Raw genomic sequence first — 25128 nt, 5'->3', positions numbered from 1 at the left:
CGGAGCTACAGCTGCTGGCCTACGCCACAGCCACAGTAATGCCAGATCCAAGCCACTTCTGTGACCTACACCACAGCTCACAGCAACATGGGATCCTTAACCTACTGAGTGAGGCCAGAGATCGAACCCGCATTGTCATGGGCACTAGTCAGATTAATTTCCGCTGAGCCACAATGGGAAGTCTTGGGTTTTGGGGTTTTTTTTTTTTTTTTTTTGGCTTTTTGCTTTTTCTAGGGCCTCTCCCTCGGCATGTGGAGGTTCCCAGTCTAGGAGTCTAATTGGAGCTGTAGCCAGCCCACACCACAGCTCACGGCAATGCTGTATCCTTAACCCACTGAGCGAGGCCAGGGATCGAACCCGCAACCTCATGGTTCCTCATTGGATTCGTTAACCACTGAGCCACGATGGGAACTCCTGGGGTTTGCTTTTTAAATTTCATTAGAATTCCTTCTCAGAAACCAGGTTAATATTAATTACTCGTGTTAGGATCTGGTATTAAGAAGAAAAGGAATAGAATTCCTTCTGTGTGACAGATATTAGTAGGGATTCCCTGTGGCTGATTCCTGGAGCCCCATGGAAGTTCCAGAATTCAGGTGGGTCTCTGAAGTCAGAATCTACTTCCTGTGAGAGGCGGAGCTCCCGGGCTGGCCTACAGTCCTGCCCAGACTCAAACCAAGTATCTGTTGTCTACCTTGCAGTGTCGGGAGCTGTCTGGACCCCACACGCATCAGTCTTTTGAAGCAGCCTGCGGAAAGCTCACATATTTAACTTGATTTTTCTAAGAACTTGTTGGGGACTCTGGGCTCACCTTCTGGCTCTGTTGTAAGTGACTTGGCTGGCAGTGTGGGCTGTACACAGCCTGGTCTGCTGTGAGCCAGGAAGGCCGGCTGCACTCAGAGACTCACTCATGGAACAAGTTAGGTGTTGGCCTTGAGTCCTCTCCAAGGTTAGAGGCTTGGGCTTCTGAATGTTCTGGTCATTTTCATGTGGATCATTTGTTTGCTTCCTGTTAGTTGGTTTGTTCATTCATTCACTTGAGTCCCTTGTTTTGATTTGTTCCATCCATGTGGTAGAAAACAATTCGCCCGTCATTCTCCAAAAAGGTGGAGCAAAGGTGGCACCGGAAGCTGCCTTTAAAAGCCATTGCTTGGAACTTCCCTGCAGCTGGTTAAGGATCTGGCATTGTCACTGCTGTGGCTCCGACCGCAGCTGTGTCTGGGATTCTATCCCTGGCCCCGGCGGGGAGCATCCACATACCGAGGGTGTGGCCAAAATACACAAATAAATAAAAGCTACTGCTTGCTTTTTCTTTTTTTAGATACAAGAAGCATGGAAGAGAAGCCTGGTAAGTTTCAGCCCCATCCTAATTTTTAGCCTAAAAAAACAAAGCCCAGCATCAGACTAATGTTTGTGTTTACCCTTCTGAAGTCAACAGTCCATCCTGACAATAGCAAGCTGATCCCTAGTCCTTTTCGACCTGCAGGTGAGTTGATTCTAATTGTGTCAAGTGGTTTGTAACCATTAGAAAACCTTGCCTCCCTCTAGTCATGTGGTTGGTTCCCCTGGCAACCAGCCCCCATCCTTAGGTGCTTTCCAAAACTCACCGCCTTGGCATTATCTCAGGTATGGTCGAAAGGGGCTTGTCATGAAGAATAAAAGATGCGCCTTTCACCTTTATTGCTCTTTTCACTTAGGAAATCCAAGGGTTTTAGGATCTCTGTGCCAGGGACGTGGGTGAAGAGAAAATATCCATAAGTCACCATATCACAGGCGTATTAAATTCACGTGGAAGGACAAACAAGGACTTGGAACAAGTGGTCATTTCCCTCCAGTGAGAGGGAGGCTGGTCGTGGCTTCCTCTGCTGATTTAAAGTTTTGCCACATAGTTATTATTTTTATTAGAAGAAAAAAAAAAAAGAGGAACACATAGAAGATGTCATTTGATGTCTCAAATGTCCTCAGCTGGCCAGAGAAGAGGTTTTTGTTTTTTGGGGTTTTTTTTGCCTTTTCTAGGGCCATTCCTGCGGCATATGGGGGTTCCCAGGCTAGGGGTCTAATCGGAGCTGTAGCCACTGGCCTACGCCACAGCCACAGCAACACTGGATCTGAGCCGCGTCTGTGACCTACACCACAGCTCTTGGCAAGGCTGGATCCTTAACCCACTGAGCAAGGCCAGGGATCGAACCCGCAACCTCATGGTTCCTAGTTGGATTCGTTAACCACTGCACCACGACAGGAAGTCTGAGAAGAGGTTTTTGGGTGGAGGGTTTTCCACCATCTCTGCTGACACTGACCCTCCTCTCTTCTTTGCCAGCTCTCCTGCCTTTCACGGCGCCCATGGTGAGTAAGCCGCCACTCAGTGTTATAAAGTTGGGGGTTTAGGAAAATGTCCCTCCAGCTCTGGGCCCCTGTCCCGTGACCACCTCATAGATGGTTATGGATCGCCCACCGCTGACCCTTGTCCACTTCCCCCGCACCACTTCTCCAGCCGGGCACCCGGGCCTCTTGAGGGTCCCCAATGTCACAAGGTAATCCTTTCTTTGAACCCCTACTGTGTGCAGAGCACCATGGAGGGGGTTGATGAGTTAAGATGTGCTCTCTTGCACAAGCCCATGTCATTGGCTGTCACCTTCTCTCCGCAAGCCCCCCCCATGATGCAGGCCCTCTCTTGGGACCCAGCATCACCCCCAATGAGGCCGCCCACCTTGGCTCTCACAAGGCACTCTCAGCAAGTGACAGCACCCCTCCGCTAAGTGCTGCATCTTCGCTGTCCTGCTCCATTGCACGTCTTGGAGACCACGTCTTAGGGACCACTGTGGGCACCCGGGTGCTCTCAGTGCCTGCAGGTGCCCATCCAACACCACGTGACCACTGCACTCCCCTCCCCTCCCCCCGCTCCTGGGGCTCAGTCCTGCATCTCCCTGAGCAAGTTCTTTGCTCCACAAGCCCTCCCTGCCCCCAAACACTCACAACCCTGCTCTCTTTTCTTTTTTTTAATTTATTTTTATTTTAAAAAATTATTTATTTGTTTTCTTTTTGGCTTTTGTCTTTTTAGGGCCGTACCCGTGGCACATGGAGGTTCCCAGGCTAGGGGTCCAATTGGAGCTGTAGCTGCCGGCCTACACCAGAGCCAGAGCGATGTGGGATCCGAGCCTTGTCTGCAACCTACACCACAGCTCACTGCAATGCCAGATCTTTAATGCACTGAGCGAGGCCAGGGATACTAGTTGGGTTCATTAACCACTGAGCCACAATGGGAACTCCTTTTTTTTTAAATTGAAATGTAATTGATTTACAGTGTTTCATGTCTATAGCAGTGACTTAATTATATGTACATACATACACACCTATATATAATTATATATGTATACACATGTGTGTGTGTATTCTTTTTCTTTTTTTTTGGTCTTTTCTAGGGCCACACCCGTGGCCTATGAAGGTTCCCAGGCTAGAGGTCCAATTGGAGCTGTAGCTGCTGGCCTGCACCAGGGCCATAGCAACACAGGATCTGAGCCGTGTCTGTGACCTACACCACAGCTCACGACAATGCTGGATCCTTAACCCACTGAGCAAGGCCAGGGATCAAACCCACAACCTCATGGTTCCTAGTTGGATTCGTTAACTATTGAGCCACGACGGGAACTCCTGTATTCTTTTGCGGATTCTTTTCCTTTATAGGTTCTTGCAAGATATTGGATATAGTTCCCTGTGCCATACAGTAGGTCCTTGTTTATTTTAAATATAGTCATGTGTATCTGCTTTATTTTCTTTACAGGTATTTTTGTCGATGCTGCCAGTCAAAAAGCTAAAGTCCATGATTTTACCTCAGGTAGCGATTCTTTCTCTGTGATGACTGCTGAATTGTCTTGTGCTTGAAACCAGAATGTGCCTTATTAGCCTCTCGTCTTCCTGCAGGTTTCCTTCTATACCTACAGCACCATCTTCAACCTCGTTAATGGGAACGCAAGTTATGTGAGTGTTACGGGGCCCAGAGGCTCTGCGGTTTCCTGTTACTCCTTTTGGAGGTTTTGTGTGTTTGTTGTAATTATCTTTCCTGGGTAAAACTATGGTATTATTTGCTAAATATGAACTTTGGCTTTTTCCTAGGATCGTCGCCCCCATGAGAGTGTGTTACTAGGGGCAGGAGTAATTGCTTCTTCCACTTTTTTTGGAGTATGTATTTGAAAAATCTGTTGAACCTTTTTTATTCTTCAGAATCAAAACTTTTATGTTCTAACTTAATTTAGAAAGTATGATTGGAGTTCCCGTCATGGCGCAGTGGTTAACGAATACTACTGGGAACCATGAGGTTGCGGGTTTGGTCCCTGCCCTTGCTCAGTGGGTTAAGGATCCGGCATTGCCGTGAGCTGTGGTGTAGGTCACAGACGCGGCTCGGATCCCGCATTGCTGTGGCTCTGGCATAGGCCGGTGGCTACAGCTCCGATTCGACCCCTAGCCTGGGAACCTCCATATGCCACGGGAGCGGCCCAAGAAATAGCAAAAAGACAAAAAAAAAAAAAAAAAGAAAGTATGATTAAGGCATAAAGAAGAAAATGAAAGTCACCTCTACTCCAGTCACCCCCAAGTTATCATGTGATTTTTTTCCCGAGTTTCTAGGCATGGACTCGGAACTATTAACTTTGGAAAAAAATTAATTTGTGAGTTTCCTTGTGGCTTAGAAAGTTAAGGATCTGGCACTGTCACTGCTGTGGCTCTGGTTATAGGTGTGTTTGCACATTTGACCCCTGGCCTGGGAACTTCCCCATGCCACAGGCACGGCTTAAAAAAAAAAAAAAAAAAATTCACGTTATATAAACATGTTAGGAGTTCCCGTCGTGGCTCAGCAGTTAGCATACCCAACTGGCATCCATGAGGATGCAGGTTCAATCCCTGGCCTTGCTCAGTGGGTTCAGGATCCGGCATTGCCACGAGCTGTGGTGTAGGTTGCAGACATGGCTCGGACCCTGTGTTGCTGTGGCTGTGGTGTAGGCCGGAAGCTATAGCACCGATTGGACCCCTAGCCTGGGAACCTCCATGTGCCGTGGGTGTGGCCCTCAAAAGACAAATGACAAAAAAAAACCCAAAACATGTTATACAAGTTGTATAACACTTTAGATGTCAGGACGCTGTAATGGTTGAAAATGTAGACTTTAGAACCTGGTAAGCCTGGTTCACGTCTTGGCTCAAATCCTTAGTGGATTAGTGACTCTGGACCAGTTCCGTAGCCTCCCCGAGTCGCTGAGTCTTCCTCTGATGGTGAGGGAGGGCACTTCAGTGTGGCAGGAATTAACACCAAAGATACCTGGAGAGCATCTGCAGGCTCTGACCTATAAGAGGAGCTAAGTCGACACCAGCTTTCTGCTCTCTCACGTGTTCAGCTGCTTTTTTCGGTCCCGTGCTATAATGATTTTTCTCTCTTTTCTAGTTACTCCCTCGTTTGCTCCAAGTAAAGTTCTCACTAAGCACCGTTTTGAGCAGAAACGTCATTCCTGTGCTCGTTCTGGGTAAGCAGGGAGCCCGCTGCCTTTTGGTCTTTGACCTTCTCTCCGTTTTCAGGGACATCCAGGTCCCTAGGCCACACTGTGGCTGATGAGAGCCACTGTTTGCTGCTTGCCACTGCCCCCCCCCCCGGCCCAAATTAGGTGTTTGGCTTGAGAGTTGACACTTTCTCTGTAATACCCCTTGAGCTGTCAAAGGATGAGCACACACCCAGAAACACAAACTGCATTTTAAAGACTCTGTACAAAGACCCTCTCCTGGTATGATTTCATTTAATCTTGACCACAATTTATGGGTAGGTAATATTATTATTCCCATTTACAGACAAGGAGACCAAGGTAGGGGCGGGGGTGGGGGTGGGGTTAAGGAACGTTCCTAGGGTCACATAGGAAGGAAGCGGTGGTCTAGAGAATTCTTGCCCAGTGATCTGACTCCAAGGGAGTGACAGAGATAGTAACCAAGTGTTTTAAGTTCGGCAGCCTGTACGTTCACTTGTTCACGCTCCACACTTGGGTTTGGGAATCATAGCAGCTTGCAGAGTTGGCTGAATTATGTCAGTGGTAAAATTGGGGAAATCAGATTCCAGACACCTGGTCACATCCGCTTCCGCAAAGAAGGCAGGTGTATTTCAAGGACCCTGGGGTTTCTCTGGAAGTCCTGTCGAGGTGTCAGCATGACGCTGGGTTGTAGTCAGGGCCCAGGATTGAGAAGCCAGCAGTTCTGGCCATACCCACAGCCCAGCGGAGTGCGTGGTCGGCCCAGGTCACATCCGGGCACCCCTGGAGGGTCAGGAAGCACAACCATCCAAGAAGGAGGTGTGACACTCGAAAAGATGTTGCCTCATCAGCCCAATCCCTCTGCCATGTGTTTTCTTCTTTACTCCCGCAGCCCAGCTCAGTGGAATGAATGTGGTTGCGTCTCGAAGTTTGGAGCCCATGCGAGGGATTGAGGTCATGGACAAGGAAGGCAATGTCATAGGCTATTCCAGAAAAGCGGGGGCAAAGGTAGGGGATGTGAACAACACAACGTTGTAAATGAACTAGACCTCATTTAAAAAATAAAAAGGTAAGGGGTCACGATGGAGCCGGAAGCTGTGTGCCTTTTGGCCAAAGAATTGAATTTCCTATTTGAGAACTGGTAGCAAATTCCCATCTTCTTTCAACCTTTTCTTATCTGTCTTCCTTTATTATGCTGGGAGAGTTTGCATTTTGCTCCCTGACGTTTAAAAGGTGATACACCTGGTGTTCTTGTCGTGGAACAGTGGAAAATGAATCCGACTAGGAACCATGAGGTTGCGGGTTCAATCCCTGGCCTCGCTAAGCAGGAAGGATCCGGCATTGCCACAAGCTGTGGCTCAGATCTGGCGTTGCTGTAGCTATGTTGTAGGCTGGCAGCTGTATCTCTGATTCGACCCCTAGCCTGGGAACCTCCATATGCCGCGGGTGCTGCCTTAAAAAACCAAAAAAATAAAAAATGTAAATAAAATGTGATGCCCTGGAGTTCCCTGTGGCACATCGGTTAAGGATCTGGAATTGTCAGTGCAGCGGCTTGGGTTGCAGCTGTGGCACAGGTTCAGTCTTTGGCCCAGGAACTTTCAATTACCATGGGCGAGGCCAAGGGAAAAAAAAAAAGGTGATGCATTAGTATAGGTTCTCCAGAACCAATAGGATATTTGCCTATCTATTATCTACATACATACATAAAAAGAGATTTATTTTAAATAATTAGTTCCTGTCATTGTCACACAGGGAATGAGTAGGTCAGGGCTGCAGGCTAGAAACTCAAGAGTTGATGCTGCAGTGGAGGCAGAATTTCTTCTTTGAGAAATCTCAGATTTTGCTCCCTAGGTTTCCAACTGATTAGACGAGGTCCATCCACCCTATGGGGGGTAATCAGTCTACTTAAGGTCAACTGATTGCTGGCATTAATCACATCCACCAAACACCTCAACACTTCACGTAGTGTTTAATTAAATACCTGGGAACTACAGCCTAGCCAAGTGGACTCGTAAGACTCACCATCCCTGATGGGCATTCACAAACATAAGGTCTCTCTCTGAATATGAGATCTGGTTCTGCAGGCTCAGCATCTGCTCTCCCAGCCTGCTCTGTACTCATAGAAGTCAGTGGTTTAGGGAAGCCCTCCCTCTCTACCTCCCAGCAGATTTTCTCTTCTTTTTTCTTGGCTGTGCCCACAGCATATAAAAATTCCCAGGCCAGGGATAGAACCCATGCCAGAGCAGTGACAATACTAGATTCTTAGCCCACTGAGCCACCAGGGACCTCACCAGATTTTTCCTTTTTTTCTTCTTTTTAGGGCCGCACCTGAGGCCTATGGAGGTTCCCAGGCTAGGGGTCAAATCGGAGCTGTCACTGCTGGCCTACGCCAGAGCCACAGCAGCACAAGACCTGAGCTGCATCTGTGACCTACACCACAGCTCACAGAACACCAGATCCGTAACCCACTGAGCAAGGCCAGGGATCGAACCTGCGTCCTCATGGAACCAGCAGATTTTCTTAGTCTTCATCTTGAAGAACCGATTCACTGTCAAAGATGGCCTGAGAAAGTGCAGTGCTCTGCTGAAACTGTTTTAAAGGGCCTCCATTTTAAAGAATTTCTGTTGTTAAATCGTTGATTCTTTTGCTCAATTCAACACCGTCACTTCTGTCTGCATTCAGTTCAAAGCATGTGCAATAGCCTATTATTTCATTTTTGTAGACTTAACAAAACAAAACACTTCTGCAGTTCCCCTTACGGTGCAGCAGAAGCAAACCGGACTGGTAGACATGAGGATGTGATGGGTTGGATCCCTGGCATCGCTCAGTGGGTCAAGAATCCAGCACTGCTGACAGCTGTGGTGTGAAAAGAAAAAAAAAAAAAAAAAATAACCTTTCAGCAAATGAGATCTTTTCTGATCTTCATGAAATGACTTTAGCTAAAAAATCGTAACACGAGGCATTTGTTTGCAAAGCAAAAAGACACAGTATCCACGTTCAAGGGGACTGAGCCAGCTAGACCTCCCTCTGCCTGGCATGCTGATGGAGGAGGAGGTGAGAAGAGATGGCTTCTCATTCCGTCATTAAATACAGCATTATTTGGCTCCTGAAATGTGTTACTCTAAATCCTCTTTTCTTTCTTTCTTTTTTTTTTAGGGCTGCATCTGAGGCATATGGAGGTTCCCAGGCTAGGGGTCAAATCAGAGCTCTAGCTGCGAGCCACAGCCACAGCCACAGCCGCACCAGATCTGAGCTGCATCTTCGACCCCACAGCTCACGGTAACGCTGGATCCTTTAACCCACTGAGTGGGGCCAGGAATCGAACCTACATCCTCATGGATACTTGTTAGGTTTGTTACCACTGAGCTACAACAGGGACTCCAGTACCTCATTTTTGAAATGAAGATTCCATGCCTAAGAATCCAACTTAAAGAGGGAGTTCCCATCGGGGCACAGTGGTTAACGAATCCGACTAAGGAACCATGAGGTTGCGGGTCCGATCCCTGGCCTTGCTCAGTGGGTTAGGGATCTGGCGTTGCCATGAGCTGTGGTGTAGGTCGAAGACACGGCTCAGATCCCACATTGCTGTGGCTCTGGCGTAGGCTGGTGGCTGCAGCTCCGATTAGACCCCTAGCCTGGGAATCTCCGATGCTGAGGGAGGGGCCCAAGAAATGGCAAAAAGACAAAAAAAAAAAAAAAAGAATCCAACTTAAAGAAATCTTTTTTTTTTTGGCCTCGCCTGGGGCATGTGGAAATTCCCAGGCCAGGGATTGAATCTTGCCGCCTGCAGTGACCCAAGCTGCTGCAGTGGCAACACTGGATCCTTAACCTGCTGTGCCGCTAGAGAGTGCCTAAATAGACTTTATTTTGTGGGGGGAGGGTTCTTTCTCAGCCTGTGGAAGAGTTCCCAAGCCAGGGATCAAATCTGAGCTGTAGCTGTGACCTGTGACACAGGTGCGGCAACACTGGATCCTTAACCCACTGTGCGGGGCCGGGGATGGAACCTGAGCCACCACAGAGACAACACCAGGTCTTAACCGATCCACAGCAGGAACTCCCAGGAGACCTTTTTTTAGGCAGTTTGATTGAGAAATTTACATACTATGAAATTCATTGTAAGAGTAGTAGAGTTTGATGAATCTTAGTGCATTTAAGCAGCTGTGCACCTGTCACCGCAGTTCAATTTTACAACATTTCATCACCCTAAAAATTTTCCTTGTGCCCATTTGCAGTCGTTCCCCTTGCTCCCCCCAACCCCAAGGAAACCTCTGCTTTGTGTCTTCATGGTTTTACCTTTTTTTTTTTTTTTTTTTGTCTTTTTGCTATTTTTTTTGGGCCACTTCCGTGGCATATGGAGGTTCCCAGGCTAGGGGTCTAATCGGAGCTGTAGCCACTGGCCTACGCCAGAGCCACAGCAATGCGGGATCCGAGCCGCGTCTGCAACCTACACCACAGCTCACGGCAACGCCGGATCATTAACCCACTGAGCAGGGGCAGGGATTGAACCCGCAACCTCATGGTTCCTAGTCGGATTCGTTAACCGCTGCGCCACAACGGGAACTCCGGTTTTACCTTTCCTAGACATTTCATGCATGGGAATCATACCGTATTTTTTGTCTGACTTCTTTGAGGTTCATCTATATTTTAACACACATCGGTTGCGTGTGGCTTTTTATTTCCGAGCAGCGTTCTGTGCTATGGATGTACTGCGCTTTCTTGTCTGCTCCCCAGGCAGTGGGCATTTGGATTGTGTCCAGTTTTTGGCTGTTACACATGATTCTGCCCTGACCACTTGTGTGCAGCTCTTTGTGTAGACGTGTTTGCATTTCTCTTCAACTCACTTTCAGCTGCAGGGTGTGAGTATGGTTGTGAACTATGCACACAACTGGAGGGAAGAGTGAGAGCAAATGTTTAATCCACAAATCATTCCTCAGCACCTCCTGGCTGCCAGGCACTGTGCTGGACTCTGGAGACCCAAACCCTCTGCCGTCAGCATCTGTCAGCATCCTGTCTCGCTGGGTGCTGGGTTTGCTCAGCCTCCCAGCGAGGAGCCAGCCTCAGGCCGGGCTAGCTATCCAGGTATCTAGCCCATCTCAGTTTTTGCATGAAGGCCAGTTGAGGATAAAAGAACGGTTTGATGATCTGCTTGCAAAAACAAAAAGTTTATCTTTCTCTGAAGACCGAAGTGTCCAAAACTGTGCGTAAGCATAAGCATTCTTTTATCATTTCCCTGTCACCAGAAGGTTTATTTTCTTTGGTTAAAATTTCAGAAGCTGCGTAACCAGCGGTATCTGATTGTAACAGAGCACCTTTGATCAGATTTCAGAAGCCTAGTCCACACTGTTTTCCTTTGGCCTCATCAGCTACTGAGTTGCAAACTGTCCCGTGTCTCCCGGTGCCACCTCATGGCTGGTGTCTAGTTTGGAATGTCTCCTCGCCACCCACACAAGACAAACGGGGAGAGGCCGCCTTCTCCCCACTGATGCTGAAGCACACCACGCTCTGCAGCCACCTTTCTCTTCCTGGAGTTGAGCAACTTTATCTTAAATTCCTCAAGGTTTATTTTAAAAGCCCCCCGTCCTTGGCGCCCTCTGCCCTCGTGGGGGAAGGGCGTTCCTACAGAGGATCAGATGATCTGAGCATCAGTGTCCTAAGCAGAGAGCAGGGGGGCCTGGCCCAGCCAAAGAGCCCAGAAAGTAGGCTGGAGCCATGGGAGGCCGGAAGTGCAGAGAACAGAGGTCAGGGAGGGAAGTGTGGGAGGAGTGTCTGTTCATCTATCGCTGAGCAGTGCTCTCTGTGGAGTCATTCTTATTTGAGGCTGGGTTCTGATGTTCATGTGCAAGTGTCACCTGTAGTCTAAATTTCCCTTGAGGAATTTCCTGGTGGCCTGACAGGTTAAGGATCTGGTGTTATCACTGCAGTGGTTCAGGTCGGCGCTGTGGCCTGGGTTCAATCCCTGGCCCAGGAACTTCTGCATGCTGCGAGCATGGCCAAAAAAAAAAAAAAAAAATTCCCTTGAAAGTCTCTGATGTTGCCCTTGAGTATACATGATTTTGTGCATATAACCCATACAGTCAATTACATGTTTAAATATTCAATATAGAGTATTATAGAAAAGACAAAATGGGGAGTTCCCATCGTGGTGCAGTGATTAACGAATCCGACTAGGAACCATGAGGTTGCGGGTTCGGTCCCTCCCTTGCTCAGTGGGTTAATGATCCGGCGTTGCCGTGAGCTGTGGTGTGGGTCGCAGACGCGGCTCGGATCCCGCATTGCTGTGGTTCTGGCGTAGGCCAGTGGCTACAGCTCCGATTAGACCCCTAGCCTGGAAACTTCCATATGCCGTGGGAGCGGCCCAAGAAATAGCAAAAAGACAAAAAAAAAAAAAAAAGACAAAATGTTGTAAACTACATATACACATGTGTGCAAAATAAAATTTTGTAGCACACAATTACACAAGCAAAAGATGGGCGCATACAAGTAGACTTATGCATGTGACATGTGGGTGTGATGCCACATCGGTGCACTCGGAGCTGGGTTTCTGGAGGATTCCTCCACTGGAAGGGGTAGGAATAACTAGGGAGCTATTTGGGAGAAGAAAGCCAGTGTAGGGTCCTGGACTGAGAGGATGACATGGAGAGGGCCTCATTGGCAAGTCCACCGTCTCCACCAGAGGGACTGCCATCTGGTTCTAAGTAGGGACTTGTTTCTAAGCTGCCTTTGCTTATACTTAGTATTTTATTCGGAGTGGTTGGTGGAAGTGATGGACATCGTGGTGGAGTCAGGGCGAGGTAAATCCCATCGCTGGTCATTCCCGACACCAACCCCTGTTATCATCTGTACATGTGCTCATCAGGTGCTGCCTCCACCTCTTCGTACACGTGTTATTTTTTCAAAAGAAGGGAGAGTCGTGGTTTGCTGGTTTCTGTCATGAGTGGCAAGATGCCTGGGAGTCAGAGTTCCCACTGTGGCACAGTGGGTTAAGGATCTGGTGTTGCCAGGGATTTGATCCCTGGCTGGGACCATCCATGTGCTGAGGGTGTGGCCAAATACCGTGCACGCGCGTGCGCGCGCACACACACACACATCTCACTCCATGCGCTAAACTGCCTTCTGTTCATTTCCTCCAGGCCATTAAAGATACAGCCACATCCAGAGTTGTGCTGTTTGGGAGCTCAGCTTTTATCCCGGAGGTCTTCTCATACTTTTTTAAAAGGTAAGGGGTACGCTCATCTCCCTGGGGAGGAATATACATTTCGACAGTCAAAATCCTTATAAAACTTGTCAAATACTGAACCTGGTGGGCGGGGTGGGAAGAAGTTGCTTCAGGAATCTTCCATCTCGACGCACTTCATGGAGTTCCCGTCGTGGCGCAGTGGTTAAGGAATCCGACTAGGAACCACGAGGTTGCGGGTTCGATCCCTGGTCTCGCTCAGTGGGTTAAGGATCTGGCGTTGCCGTGAGCTGTGGTGTAGGTTGCAGACGCGGATCGGATCCCGCATTGCTGTGGCTCTGGCATGGGCCGGCGGCTACAGCTCTGATGAGACTCCTAGCCTGGGAATCTCCATATGCCGAGGGAGCGGCCCTAGAAAAGGCAAAACTAAATAAATAAACGCACTTCATCACAGTTAAGACAGCAGGGTTGATGCAGGGCGGCTGTGGAAATCCTGACGCACTCTTTCCTGTTGATCTGGCATCTCACACGGGCCCTGTCCTCAGTTACGTCCGCCCTTAGGTGTGTCCTGGCACCTGCTGAGCCTGGTCCCTCACGTCTGGAATGATGACTCTGGATGGTTTTCGGTTTCTCCAGCTCTGACATGCTATGAATGTTCCTCAAGCCTCTTTTCCCCTCTTCACTCCAAGCATGTGTTACATTAGCTTAAGGGGCCCAGAATCAATAGACCACCATCCTTTTTGAGAAGCGAGACATGGCCTGTTAGGAGGAGAGCCTGGGGATCGGCCAGTATGAGGAGCCCCCCTTGCAGTGAGGAGTTAGTGCAGAAGGGTGATGGGTTGGTTTAGGTACTGGTGCAGGTGGCGGGCGGCGGGGGCATCGCCCGTGGCAGCTGATCAGAAGCACTCCTGCAGGACCGCCTTCTTCTTCACGGGCAGCGCCTTCCCTCTCCCGCCACACATTGGCTTCTTTGTGTTGAATGAAGTGGCTGCTTCCACCTCCCAGCCCATATCCTCATGGGTCCTGATGAGAGAGAGGAACCTGAGACACCCCGGGGTGGCGGGGCGGGAATGTCTTCCACTCAGTTCACACACTCCCAGGGACGGATTCTGTCGGCCCAAGTGGGATCACCTGCCTGGTGCTGAACCAATCTGCTTTGCCAGGGTGATGAGCTGGAAGGCCTCCCCTGGGACCACGCGAGGAGGGGGCACCTTTCAAGAAGCGGCAGTGTCCTGGGCAGAGCCACGTGTTACTTCTCATGGTTGAGCCTGCTGGGTGGGTGTGGGCACTTCTGCTGGGTCGGGTCTTCCTGAACCCCTTTGGCTGGCTCCCTGGGGCTTCTGGGAGAGCTGGGGTCTGGGCCTGCACCGTGGCACCAGCCTGGTGGGGAGAGAGGGTCCTTGTCTCCCAGATGGCCTTGGGGCGCCTGGGAGGACCTCGTGCCATCCCACAGCCATGATGGTATCCAAGCTGGAGTGCCCGTGGTGGCTGTTCTGACTCAACCCTTTCATTTCGCATCTGAGAAAATTCAAGGCTCAGAGGGGGAAGACGACTTGCCCAGAAGCACGTGGTCTGTCGGTGGCCGAGCCCCAGCTGGACCCCGGGACCCCGGGTCTCTGAGTCCCAGGCTGGGGTTCTTTGCACTTCTTCTCATGCTCTGAGGCCATGGTCAGAATGTCACTTTCTGGTCAGTATAGCCCAGGCACTAGAACCTGACCTTGACCCTTGAGAGTTTGAACAGCGGCCCCTCCGGTCAGTGGCTGCGTTCTCTTGTTCGTGTGAGGGGTTGAAGATAACGTAGACCTCTCAGGGTCGTCGGGGTGTCAGATGAGCCAGTGCCCTCAAAGTGCTGAACCCTGGGTCTGACCTTACTGAGCTCATGGTCAGGGCGGCTCCTAGTAGCACCTGTTTGTAGGCGAGTGGCAACTGGGGCTGGGCCTGCAGCTGCTCGAAAGACAGGGGGCCACCGTTCGAGCAGAGGGCCGGCCTCTAAAAGAGCTTTGTACCCTTGTCTCTTACAGGACCCAGTTTTTCCTGCAGTGTCCGTGGTCACTGTGGACCCTGAAGCTTTCTTGTACTATCCTTGTCATGGGGCTGATGGTGCCAGTTTCTTTCAGTGTCTTCCCCCAAATTGGCCGGGTAAGTGTCCCCTCCCTGCCTCTTAGCTGTTTCTGCCCCTTGTTATCAGACTGAAATAAAGGATTCTCTGAAGAAATCTGCAAAGTTCCTAAAAGTGTAAACCAAAATAACATTATTTACATGTAATTCCAACCTCCAGATCACTTGTACCATTTGGGGCCAGGGATCAAATCTGAGCTGCTGAAGTGTTAACCCCCTGTCCGGGGCCGGTGATTAAACTGGAGCCACCACAGAGAGCAAGCCAGGTCATTAACCCACTGTGCCACAGCGGGAACTCCCTGGATTCTGTTTTTCTTAATGATATATCAGAAGCAGTTTTCTGGGACTTGAAAAAAAACAAAACAGGAGTTCCTGTTGTGGCTCAGTGGTAACAAACCTGACTTGTATCCATGGGGAAACTGGGTTTGATCCCTGGCCTTGTTCAGTGGGTTAAGGATCCAGTGTCGCGGTGAGCTGTGGTGTAGGTCGCAGATGCGGCTCAGATCCCGTGTTGTTGTGGCTGTGGTGCAGGCTGGCAGCTGCAGGTCCAATTCCACCGCTAGCCTGGGAACTTCCAAATGTTTCGGGTGCAGAAAAACCTTTGAGCTGTCTTACATACTCCATAATAGTCTAGAGCAATGCCCCATGCAGTGGAACTTTCTGCAGTGATGCAAGTGTTTGTATCTGTGCTGTCTGATGGGGTAGCTGCTAACCTACCTGTGGCTGTTGAATACTTGAAATGTGGCTAACATGACTGCAGAACTGAGCTTTTCATTTGGCTTAATTTTAACTCACGTGCAGCTAATGGTGCTGTTCCATAGACTAGGATATACGATGACCTGTGATGGCGTCAGACAGCGAGGATGCAAATTCCCAGCTCCCCCGTGATGACGGTTAATTAGCTTAAACTCTCTGCGGCTTGGTTTCTGTTAGAGGCAGATGAAAATCATAGTTCTTCTGCCAAGGCTTGTTGCTCCTTTCAAGCACATTATTGACGTGGTAGATAGTGTCGATTTTTGGTATTTCTTGTCTGAACATTTCAAATGCTTCTTGCTGTTACTAAAGTTAAAAATTAGTCATATCCTCAAAGGCATTTATATTTATGGAATGATCTTTTTCAAAACCCAGATTCTCTCTCTCTCCCTCTTTTTTTTTTTTTGTTTTTTTTTTTTTTTTGACTGCAAGCTGTGTCTGCGATCATGGCAATGCCAGATCCCTGACCCACTGAGCAAGGCCAGGGGTTGAACCCGCATCCTCAGGGACACTAGTCGGGTTTGTTTCCACTGAGCCACGATGGAAACTCCGAAAAGAAATTTCTTTTTTTTTTTTTGTCTTTTTTTTTTTTGCTATTTCTTTGGGCCGCTCCTGCGGCATATGGAGGTTCCCAGGCTAGGGGTTGAATCGGAGCTGTAGTTGCCAGCCTATGCCAGAGCCACAGCAACGCAGGATCCGAGCCGAGTCTGCGACCCACACCACAGCTCTCGGCAACGCCGGATCGTTAACCCACCAAGCAAGGCCAGGGACTGAACCCGCAACCTCATGGTTCCTAGTCGGATTCGTTAACCACTGCGCCACGACGGGAACTCCCGAAAAGAAATTTTTAATCCTCACAGGCCTGCCTATTAGTTTGTTATAATAAGATTGCAGTAAAAGGGAACCCTTCTGCAAGTAATTATTTCTGATTGCATTGGTACTCAGAGGGTGAAGCAGATGGCTATCTGTAGGTTTGGTCATTTACAGAAGCCTTTAAATCTCGTGGGATTTCCCACTGCGGCCGTGATCTGGTTTCCTCCTGGGTTCTCACATTCGTCCCACAAACAGCCGGGATGCACCGTAGGTGCTGGGTGTCAGTGGTGAGTGAGTTCGTGGAGGCTGGGCAGCTGTGCAGAAGTAGTGCCATGTGGCCTCCACAGGCTTTGAGGAACAGTGAGGGTCGGGGGAGCCACAGGGCCCAGGCTGAGTGGAGCGGGGGGGGCTGCAGGGGGCCCAAGGAAAGGAGTCGTTTTTTGGAGCTGCCTTTGCTGGCATAGGGGAGTCAGAATTCAGAGCCAGTGATTTTGTTGTTGATAACCAGGCTTTTATAGATGCACGTCATGAAGGGTAATGGGATTCACTTTTCCGGGGTCAGGAGTAACTGGGTCCCTCACTGTGGTATCATTGTGGTCCTCAGCCAGTGGCCTCTTTCTATGGCTGGGGACCTTGTGGCCATGAGGTCGTCCCCCTGGAGAGGCTGGGTCAAGACAGCGTGTCAGTGGTCGGCCTGCAGCACTAGCATTCTCTGCTCCCCACTAAAGCCCGATGCCACTCCCTGGCCTTTTTTTTTTTTGTCTTTTTAGGGCTGCACCCACAGCATATGGAGGTTCTCAGGCTAGGGGTCTAATTGGAGCCGTAGCCACTGGCCTACACCACAGCCACAGCCACATGGGATCTGAGCCACATCTGCAACCTACACCACAGCTCATGGCAACACCAGATTCTTAACCCACTGAGCCAGGCCAGGGATTGAACCCGCAACCTCATGGTTCCTAGTCGGATTCCTTAACCACTGAGCCATGATGGGAACTCCCCGATGCCACTCCCTGGCCTTTTTGAGGCAGGCGGCCACTAGGCTCAAAGTTACAGGGCTGAACCAACTTCTCGCTTCCTCGGGCTAGTAGGGGAAGGCTCTAGCACACAGAGGGAGCCGAAGATGCAGTGTGATTTTGGTGGAGCACAGGGCAGGGGCGGGGTGGGTGCTCAGAGTAGGGATGGTGTGGATGCTTAGGGCAGGGGCAGGGGGGTGTGGGTGCTCAGGGCAGGGCAGGGTGGGTGCACTGGGGAAGGGCTTGTTTGCAGGCATGCAAGTCTGCTCTGGCGTGGCACACTCAGGGCACTTGGAGGGGTTCCAAAAAGCTAGGGTATTCCCATTTTACAGATGAGGCATCTGAGGCTTGGATGAAATGTGAAATACCTCTCCAGCTTACTCAGCTAGGGCACAGCAGGGCAGTGTGCCTGGGTGCCAGCCAGAGGGTGACGGGCCTCATAAAGCCCCATGAGGTGATAGAACTTTATCTCAGGGGCAGCAGGGGAGATGTTTCAAGGAGGGAGCAGCTCAGCAGGTTGTATTTTAGGAATGTCGCTGTCTGGATCTGACATTGTAGGTGGGGGCCGTTGGGAGGCTATAGACGTATTCCAGCTGAGGTGATGGGGGGCTCAGGGTAGGTCCGGGGGACAGTAGGTTGGAGAGAAAACTTGAATTGGACAAGTCAGAACTTATGCGCATTCAGACTGAGGGTGAAGGCATGGAAGAGAAAGGGAACAAGGGGGCCACCCAAATTTCTGGCTCAAGCAGGATGCCAGTAGCCGGGACCGAGAACGTGGGAAGGGAGGGCTCCGAGTTAACTAGGATTTCATTTGGTTGTAACTGGGATCCAACACAGTAGTGCCTTGAATGAGGTAGACTTTTATCTCTCATTCACACCCGGTGTGGGCGGCCTGGCCGGGTAAGGTAACCATGTGCCACAAAGTCCTCAGGAACCTGATTCCTCCCAGCTCAGCCACACCACAGCCCTGGCCCCCATCCTCCAGATGCCAGATGGCACCATTCTCATTCCACAGTCACCCGGCACGTCTGCTTTCATCACATTGGCCAGAACTTAGCTGTGTGGCCAAGCCTTCCTGCAAGGGAAGCTGGGAAATGAGGTCTTTATTCTGGACTTATTGCAGGTTTTGCTGCTGTGAAAGGAAAGAACAGCTAGCTGTTGGGAACAGCTGGCAGTCCCTGCCCCAGGCTTTTGCTGGAAAGGTCATGGGTCACATATGGAAACGACTCTTCTGTAATCGAAAGTAAACATGAGTTCTCCTTGTGGTTCAGTGGTCATGAACCTGACTAGTATCCATGAGAACGCAGGTTCCATCCCTGGCCTTGATCCGTGGGTTAAGGATCCGGCGTTGCCGTGAGCTGTGGTGTAGGTCACAGGTGCGACTAGGATCCCTTGTTGCTATGGCTGTGGCAAAAGGCAGCAGTGGTAGCTTCGATGCAACCCCTAGTCTGGGAACTTCCACATGCTGCGAGTGCAGCCCTAAAAAGACCAAAAAAGAAAAAAAAAAAAGTGAACATGACTGAAAGGCTCTGGAAAGATTAGGGAAGGAAGAGCATTTCCAGCTAATCCAGGAAGGCTGAATGGAAGAGGCAGGCTTTGGACGTGGGTGGATTTGAACAGGCCGTTGGGGAAGGGAGGAAGGCATTCCCAGTGCAGGTGCAGGAGGGCTGAGGAGGCCAGTGTACCTGGGCACACTTGGCTGAATGGGATGCTTGGGCCCAGATGGCGGGGGCTTCCACGCAGAGGAAGCAGGCCCCACTCCAAAGGCAGCAGGAGTTTTGTGCAAGGCTTGAAGAGGGCAGGGCTTTCAGAGGCCAGGGTGGAGCCAGGAAATGGAGTCCATCTACCCTTGAGACACCCCACCTTCACTCTCACCAAGCAAGTCTTGGCATTTGCTGGACCTTTAAAAGACCTTCTTGGAGTTCCCATTGTGGCTCAGTGGTTACAAACCCAGCTAGTATCCATGAGGATGCAGGTTCAATCCCTGGCCCAATCCCTGGCCTCGCTTAGTAGGTTAAGGATCTGGTGTTGCTGCCAGCTGTTGTGTAGGGTGCAGACGCAGCTCAGATCCCACATTGCTGTGTCTGTGGTGTAGACCAGCAGCTGCAGCTCCAATTTGATCCCTAGCCTGGGCACTTCCATATGCCACAGTTCCCTAAAAAGCAAAAACAAACAAAAAGCCTTGGTCCGTGGTGGGCGTGGAGGTAGCTGAATGGTGGTCCTGGGTAGTGGGGACCCTACCCCCTGTCCTGCCTGGAGTGGTTTACAGAGAGAGCCCAAGGCTAAGAGGGATTCTGCCAGGCCCCCTCCTCAGACCGTGCACGGGCCACAGCAGCTTTCAAGCCTGGAACTTCAGGGGTCCTGACGAGGGAGCTTATTCCTCTCAAAGCTCCTTTTCCATTAGCTGCCTCTGCCTGCCAGGGTCAGCTTGTTGCTACACTAGAAATGTTTGTTGACTATGTTGTTGTTAATTTTGTTAGGTGTGATAATAGTAGAGTAGTTCTAGGGAGTTCCCATTGTGACTCAGTGGTTAACGAATCCGACTAGGAACCATGAGGTTGCGGGTTCGATCCCTGGCCTTGCTCAGTGGGTTAAGGATCCAGCCTCGCCGTGAGCTGGGGTGTAGGTCACAGACGCGGCTTGGATCCTACATTGCTGTGGCTCTGGTGTAGGCCAGTGGCTGCAGCTCCGATTGGACCCCTAGCCTGGGAACCTCCATAGGCCACAGGAGTGGCCCTAGAAAAGGCAAAAAGACCAAAAAAAAAAAAAAAAAATAGTAGTTCTGTAACAGAGTCTATCTTTTGGGATTTTGTACTTGAAGTATTTGCAGGTGAAATGACACATCTGAGAATTGTCGTAAAATACTCCAGAAAATACCCCGTAATTTGATATGCGGGATGCTTGATGAGAAAAGATTGGCGGATGGTTAATAGTTAAAGCTGAGTGACGAGTATATAAGGATTCATTATATTCTTGTCACATTTGTTTATGTTTGACATTTTCCGTAAGCAAGTTTTTAAGAAGATAATGTTTCTTGGAGTTCCCATCGTGGTTCAGTGGTTAACGAATCTGACTAAGAACAATGAGGTTGCGGGTTCAATCCCTGGCCTTGCTCAGTGGGTTAACGATCCGGCGTTGCCATGAGCTGTGGTGTAGGTCGCAGACGTGGCTTGGATCTGGCGTTTCTGTGGCTCAGGCGTAGGTCAGTGGCTACAGCTCCGATTCGACCCCTAGCCTGGGAACCTCCATGTGCCACGGGAGCGGCCCAAGAAGAGGCAAAAAGACAAAAAAAAAAAAAAAAAGATAATGTTTCTTGCTAGAGATTAGACATCACTGAAAAAGTGGACTGTGAAGTAGATGCTTTCTGAAAATGTTTTATTTTGAACTTGGCTTCTAAGGTAAGAACACTTCTTAATATTGAGAATTTAACTTTGTTTTTCAGATACAGTGCAGTGAGCTTGAGAAGGAAATTCAGTCTGCAACAGAAGAAACGGAACTCTTCTATAACAGAGGGGTGTAGGGGGTGAGTTTTCCCGGGATTTGTTTGGTTCCTTCATGAAAACCTTTCTCCAAGGTTTCAGTTTTGAGAACTCCGCCCGAGGTGTCCTGGAAATCCCAGAGGTGTCTGTGCCAACAGAATGGCTTACATATGCCAAGACTGTTTCAAGGCTGGTCATGCCTAGGGTTAAACGAGCCTGGATGGAAGAGGAGAAATGGCAGCTGTCCGGTCTGACCCACCCCACGGGGTTGCTGGGTGGATAGTGATAGAAGATTCAGTCTTCCATTTGTTCATCACCCTGTGAAGGGATACTGTGAAATTATGAATAAACTTGTCCAAGGCGGAGTATTTGAAAACGAAGGAGAAAGGTCCACTGTGCCCATGTGCCCCGGGCACAGGCATTAAATTGGTACACACGTGGGGTGCCAGTGAGGGCCTCCAGACCCCAAAGCAGTCCTGTCTCCCTTCCCAGCCTGCTCCTATTTGGACAACTGCTCAAAGTCTTTGCCAGCAGCTGCCCAGCGCCTTCTTTCACTGGCACGTGACCTCATCTCTTCCTTCACGGTGAAACCTAAGGCTCTGGGCCTCCTGGCACCAAACCTGCCGACCCCCTCCACGCAAGGTCAGCTGTGCCCTGGGCCCAACCCTTCCGTTTCCGCAGGTCCTGGCTCTGCAGCCTCCGCTGCCCCTCTGGTTTCAGCCTCCCTCCCGTCTCTGCTCCTGCCCAGTAGCATTTAAACTGCTTGAGCCACCTGCCTCATTAAAAGGCAACCCCCCCCACCCTGTGCGGCTTGTAGCCAGACTTTTTCGAACAGTCTTCTAGTCTCCACCCTACTTTCCACTGCTAAGCCTGCTGTCATCCATGCCCCCGCAATGCTGTTCATACTGCCACTCTGCCGGCTGTGCAGGCCCGTCACAGGGCTCACTCTCCCGAGCAGCAGGCCTGAGTCCTGCTGATCCCGCATGTGCCACTTAGATGCCCACGGAGACCGTCTTTCCTTCCCAGTCTAGGAAAGGGCACCAGCGCGTATCAGTTTCGTTAGACAGGATCACGACACCTCTCCCCCATGGCCCCTGCTACCACCCCAGCTCAGTCCTACAGCATCCCCTGCTGGTATCGCTCAGCTCATCTCCCGCCCCTCCAGTCCATCTGCTTTTCTAAACCACCCCTGCTTCAAAGCCTTAAAAGGAGTTCCCCGGTGGCCGAGCAGGTTCAGGATCCGGCATGGATGCAGCCAAAAAATTAAAATAAAAAAAGCCTTAAATGGGAGTTCCTGTTGTGGCGCAGTGGTTAACGAATCCGACTAGGAACCATGAGGATGCAGGTTCAATCCCTGGCCTTGCTCAGTGGGTTAAGGATCCGGCATTGCCGTGAGCTGTGGTGTAGGTTGCAGATGCTGTTCGGATCCTGTGTTGCTGTGGTTGTGGCTGTGGCCGGCAGCTACAGCTCTGATTAGACCCCTAGCCTGGGAACCTCCATATGCCGTGGGAGTGGCCCAAGAAATGGCAAAAAGACCCCCCCCCCAAAAAAAAAAAAACCTTAAATGGCTTTCCAGTGCATCAGGTGCAAGTCCAAATTCCTTGCCATGGCTGGCAGGAGCCTTCACCTTACTCAGCTCTTGCCTCTCCCTCTCCTCACCCTGGACCGACCTGCAGTTCCTCCACTGTGCTGTGGGCTCACTTCTCTGGACCTTCCCCCAGCGGGTCCCTTTGCTCTGGCTGACTCCTGCCTGTGCTTCAGGTCTCATTTGGACATCAATCACTTTTCTCCAGGAGCCTTCCAGGATTCACACTACTGAATTAGGGGTCCCTCCCACATGCTCCCACAGCTCTCACCACTTGCCACACTGCTGTGCTGTGGCCTGTTTGCTGACCCTACACCCCTGTGGACTGTGCCTTGAGAACGGAACTGTTGTCTTGTGCACCAAGAAAGCCCCAGGATAGGCAGTGCACAGTGTGGGGTAGGCACCAGACATTTCTTTCCAACACACGTACCCCGAGTCACCGAAGAACACACCTGTGGCTTTCAGTTTTCCTTAGGCCACAATGAGTTATCTCCAAATTTGGTAAAAGGTGTTTAACAACAGCCTAAAAGGACAAAATCAGTAAAAATGATCTACTAGTGGGCTCCTTGCAGCCACAGGCTTATACTAAACAAACTTAAAGAACAAAATGTGCACAGGCTCCAGGTGGAGATTTAACCACTGACACAGATGACAGAGTTGTAATCGGGGGGTGGGGGGGGCATCTTTTCAAAGATGACACTGTGACCTTACAGTCAGCCAGTCAGCTCCAGGAAGTGGGAGATGGAGGGAGATAAGGGCTGAACCCGTGGTGGAAGGAGCCAGAAGTTTTAACTTTCAAATGGGCCTTTGGATAATTCCCCAGCTGGTTTGCAGATGACAAAAAGGTTTTTTCCGTTTATTTGTTTGGAGGGGATAGAATTTAGAGAAAGAGAATTTTTCATCTGCCTAAAACTCTGTTGAATATCAAAATATTTCCATTTTATTTCTGTATCATAAATTTGTCATTTTAACAACTTTGATCATTAGCTAATATAGTAAGTAATATAAAAAATGAGGGAGAAAAAAATGTTAGTATTCATTTTCATAAAGTGCAGATTTAATTTTCAGGTGTTTGCCTCAGTAAACATCATCTCATTTCAAATCCTCCTCTGTTGCCATCCAGGGAAGGGGGCGCTGTTTAAAAAATGTTTCCCTTAACAAATGTCTAACACCAAGAATAAATGAAAGATCCAATAAGGACAAGTTTTTCCGCAAACATTTTGCTGGGTAAGATTTCTAAGGACAACAGAACTGTGTGAAAAATAACCTTCCATAGTTAATGTGAATACATATAATAAAATAACAAGGACATAATTTAGTGCTTATTTTGCAATTTTTAGGCCTCCAATTATGACAAAGGTATCTAACCGAACAGTTACCTTCATGTGTGGCTAAAATATCTTTACTGAAGTTGCTTGAAGACATTCTCTGGCTTTGGCCCTTGCAAGAAGTTAATTCTGGAGTTCCTGAGGTGGCTTAGCAGTAATGAACCCGACTAGCATCCATGAGGATGCAGGTTCGATCCCTGGCCTTGCTCAGTGGGTTAAGGATCCTGCACTGCCGTGGCCTGTGGTGTAGGTCGCAGACTCGGCTGGGATCTGGCATGGCTGTGGTTGTGGTGTAGGCTGGTGGCCACAGCTCCGATGTGACCCCTAACCTGGGAACTTCCATATGCTCTGGGTGCGGCCCTAAAAAGACAAAAAATAGAATTAATTCTCACATCTCTCACCAATTATATAAAGCTGCCGTTTCCGTCAGACTGGCATTTATATTCAAAATGGGATTCTTAATTTACCACATTAAGGACTGGCATCTTTTTCAAAAGACTATTGCTAGCAACAGGGCTAAGTAAGTACTAATGTCTTAAGTTTGCCAAATGCACACTGCTGCGACAGTATACATATGGATTATTAAAGTTGTCTACTCAAGTATAAAATCTATGCAAAACCCTTACAATATAGGCAAAATGTTCAAAGTCTATGAAAAAAAAATTCTTTTCCAAGAAAGTGCAACTGCAGGGTCTTTTGAATGACTTTCTCGATGGTTCTGCAGGAAACTTAGTAGTTTGGCTCAGAAAGTAGAGTTCCTCCTGAGGACTTCACGCTCTTCCTAGAAGAATACAAAGCCAAATTTCAGGCAGCTTTCTGGAAAGAAACCATTCTTAGTTTGTGGCTACACAGTGAGACACACTGGAACTGATACTAATGAAGGCTTTTGGATTCGCTGTAATTTGTGCGAAGATATGACAGAGCTGTTCTGCTCTTACTCTAGGACATTGGGCCGTTTTATAACGTTATATGTGGTGCTTTGTAAACACTGAGAGTAGGCATGAGATTAATCAGACAGGAGGAGATCAGAGGTGTTTTCAGTGCTTTCCCAGGTCAAATCGCAATGCTTTCAAATAAATCATTAAAAAATATAACATTTGCTTTGTTATTTCCAGTATTTTACATAGTTAATGGATAGTCATGGTGCTGGGGCTTGAGACCAGTCATCAGTGACACATTCGGTCCCGTGATTAGATTTTCAGCATTTGTTCCGCGGCTGCTAGATGGTACAGGAAGTTTTCTGTTGCTGGTGGAAATCGCCTTTGCTTTAGGGCCTCGTAATTGAGCACTCGTTTTTCTCCATCATCTGAAACTTCTGAAAATGGAGCCAAGTTGGTGAAGATTTCTTTTGTTTTTAGGGAAATATC

The 25128-nt window shown here is 49.3% G+C and overlaps 2 protein-coding genes across 10 annotated transcripts in view; one reads left to right on the top strand and one right to left on the bottom strand.

Moving 5' to 3' along the window:
* SFXN4 (sideroflexin 4) overlaps positions 1-23631 on the top strand; it is a 27968-nt gene extending 4337 nt beyond the window's left edge. The window contains exons 4-14 of the mRNA XM_013983797.2: positions 1319-1345; positions 1429-1483; positions 2315-2340; positions 3776-3829; positions 3916-3972; positions 4108-4173; positions 5426-5504; positions 6388-6503; positions 12626-12711; positions 14691-14808; positions 20812-23631. Of these exons, the coding sequence (XP_013839251.1) occupies positions 1319-1345; positions 1429-1483; positions 2315-2340; positions 3776-3829; positions 3916-3972; positions 4108-4173; positions 5426-5504; positions 6388-6503; positions 12626-12711; positions 14691-14808; positions 20812-20889 (762 nt within the window). The 3' untranslated portion in view covers positions 20890-23631. The remainder of the gene's footprint in view (positions 1-1318; positions 1346-1428; positions 1484-2314; positions 2341-3775; positions 3830-3915; positions 3973-4107; positions 4174-5425; positions 5505-6387; positions 6504-12625; positions 12712-14690; positions 14809-20811) is intronic.
* FAM45A (family with sequence similarity 45 member A) overlaps positions 23351-25128 on the bottom strand; it is a 40903-nt gene continuing 39125 nt past the window's right edge. For 4 of the 9 annotated variants that reach the window (XM_013983795.2, XM_021073442.1, XM_021073441.1 and 1 more), the window contains one exon: positions 23466-25128. In XM_013983795.2, the coding sequence (XP_013839249.1) occupies positions 24952-25128 (177 nt within the window). In that variant the 3' untranslated portion in view covers positions 23466-24951. The other 5 variants (XM_021073438.1, XM_021073439.1, XM_021073440.1 and 2 more) reach the window with 3 other exon arrangements.

Source organism: Sus scrofa, chromosome 14, assembly GCF_000003025.6.
Source record: "Sus scrofa isolate TJ Tabasco breed Duroc chromosome 14, Sscrofa11.1, whole genome shotgun sequence".
NCBI lineage: Eukaryota > Metazoa > Chordata > Mammalia > Artiodactyla > Suidae > Sus > Sus scrofa.
Note: the sequence above shows the minus strand (reverse complement) of the source record. Positions and strands in the feature narration are given on the sequence as shown.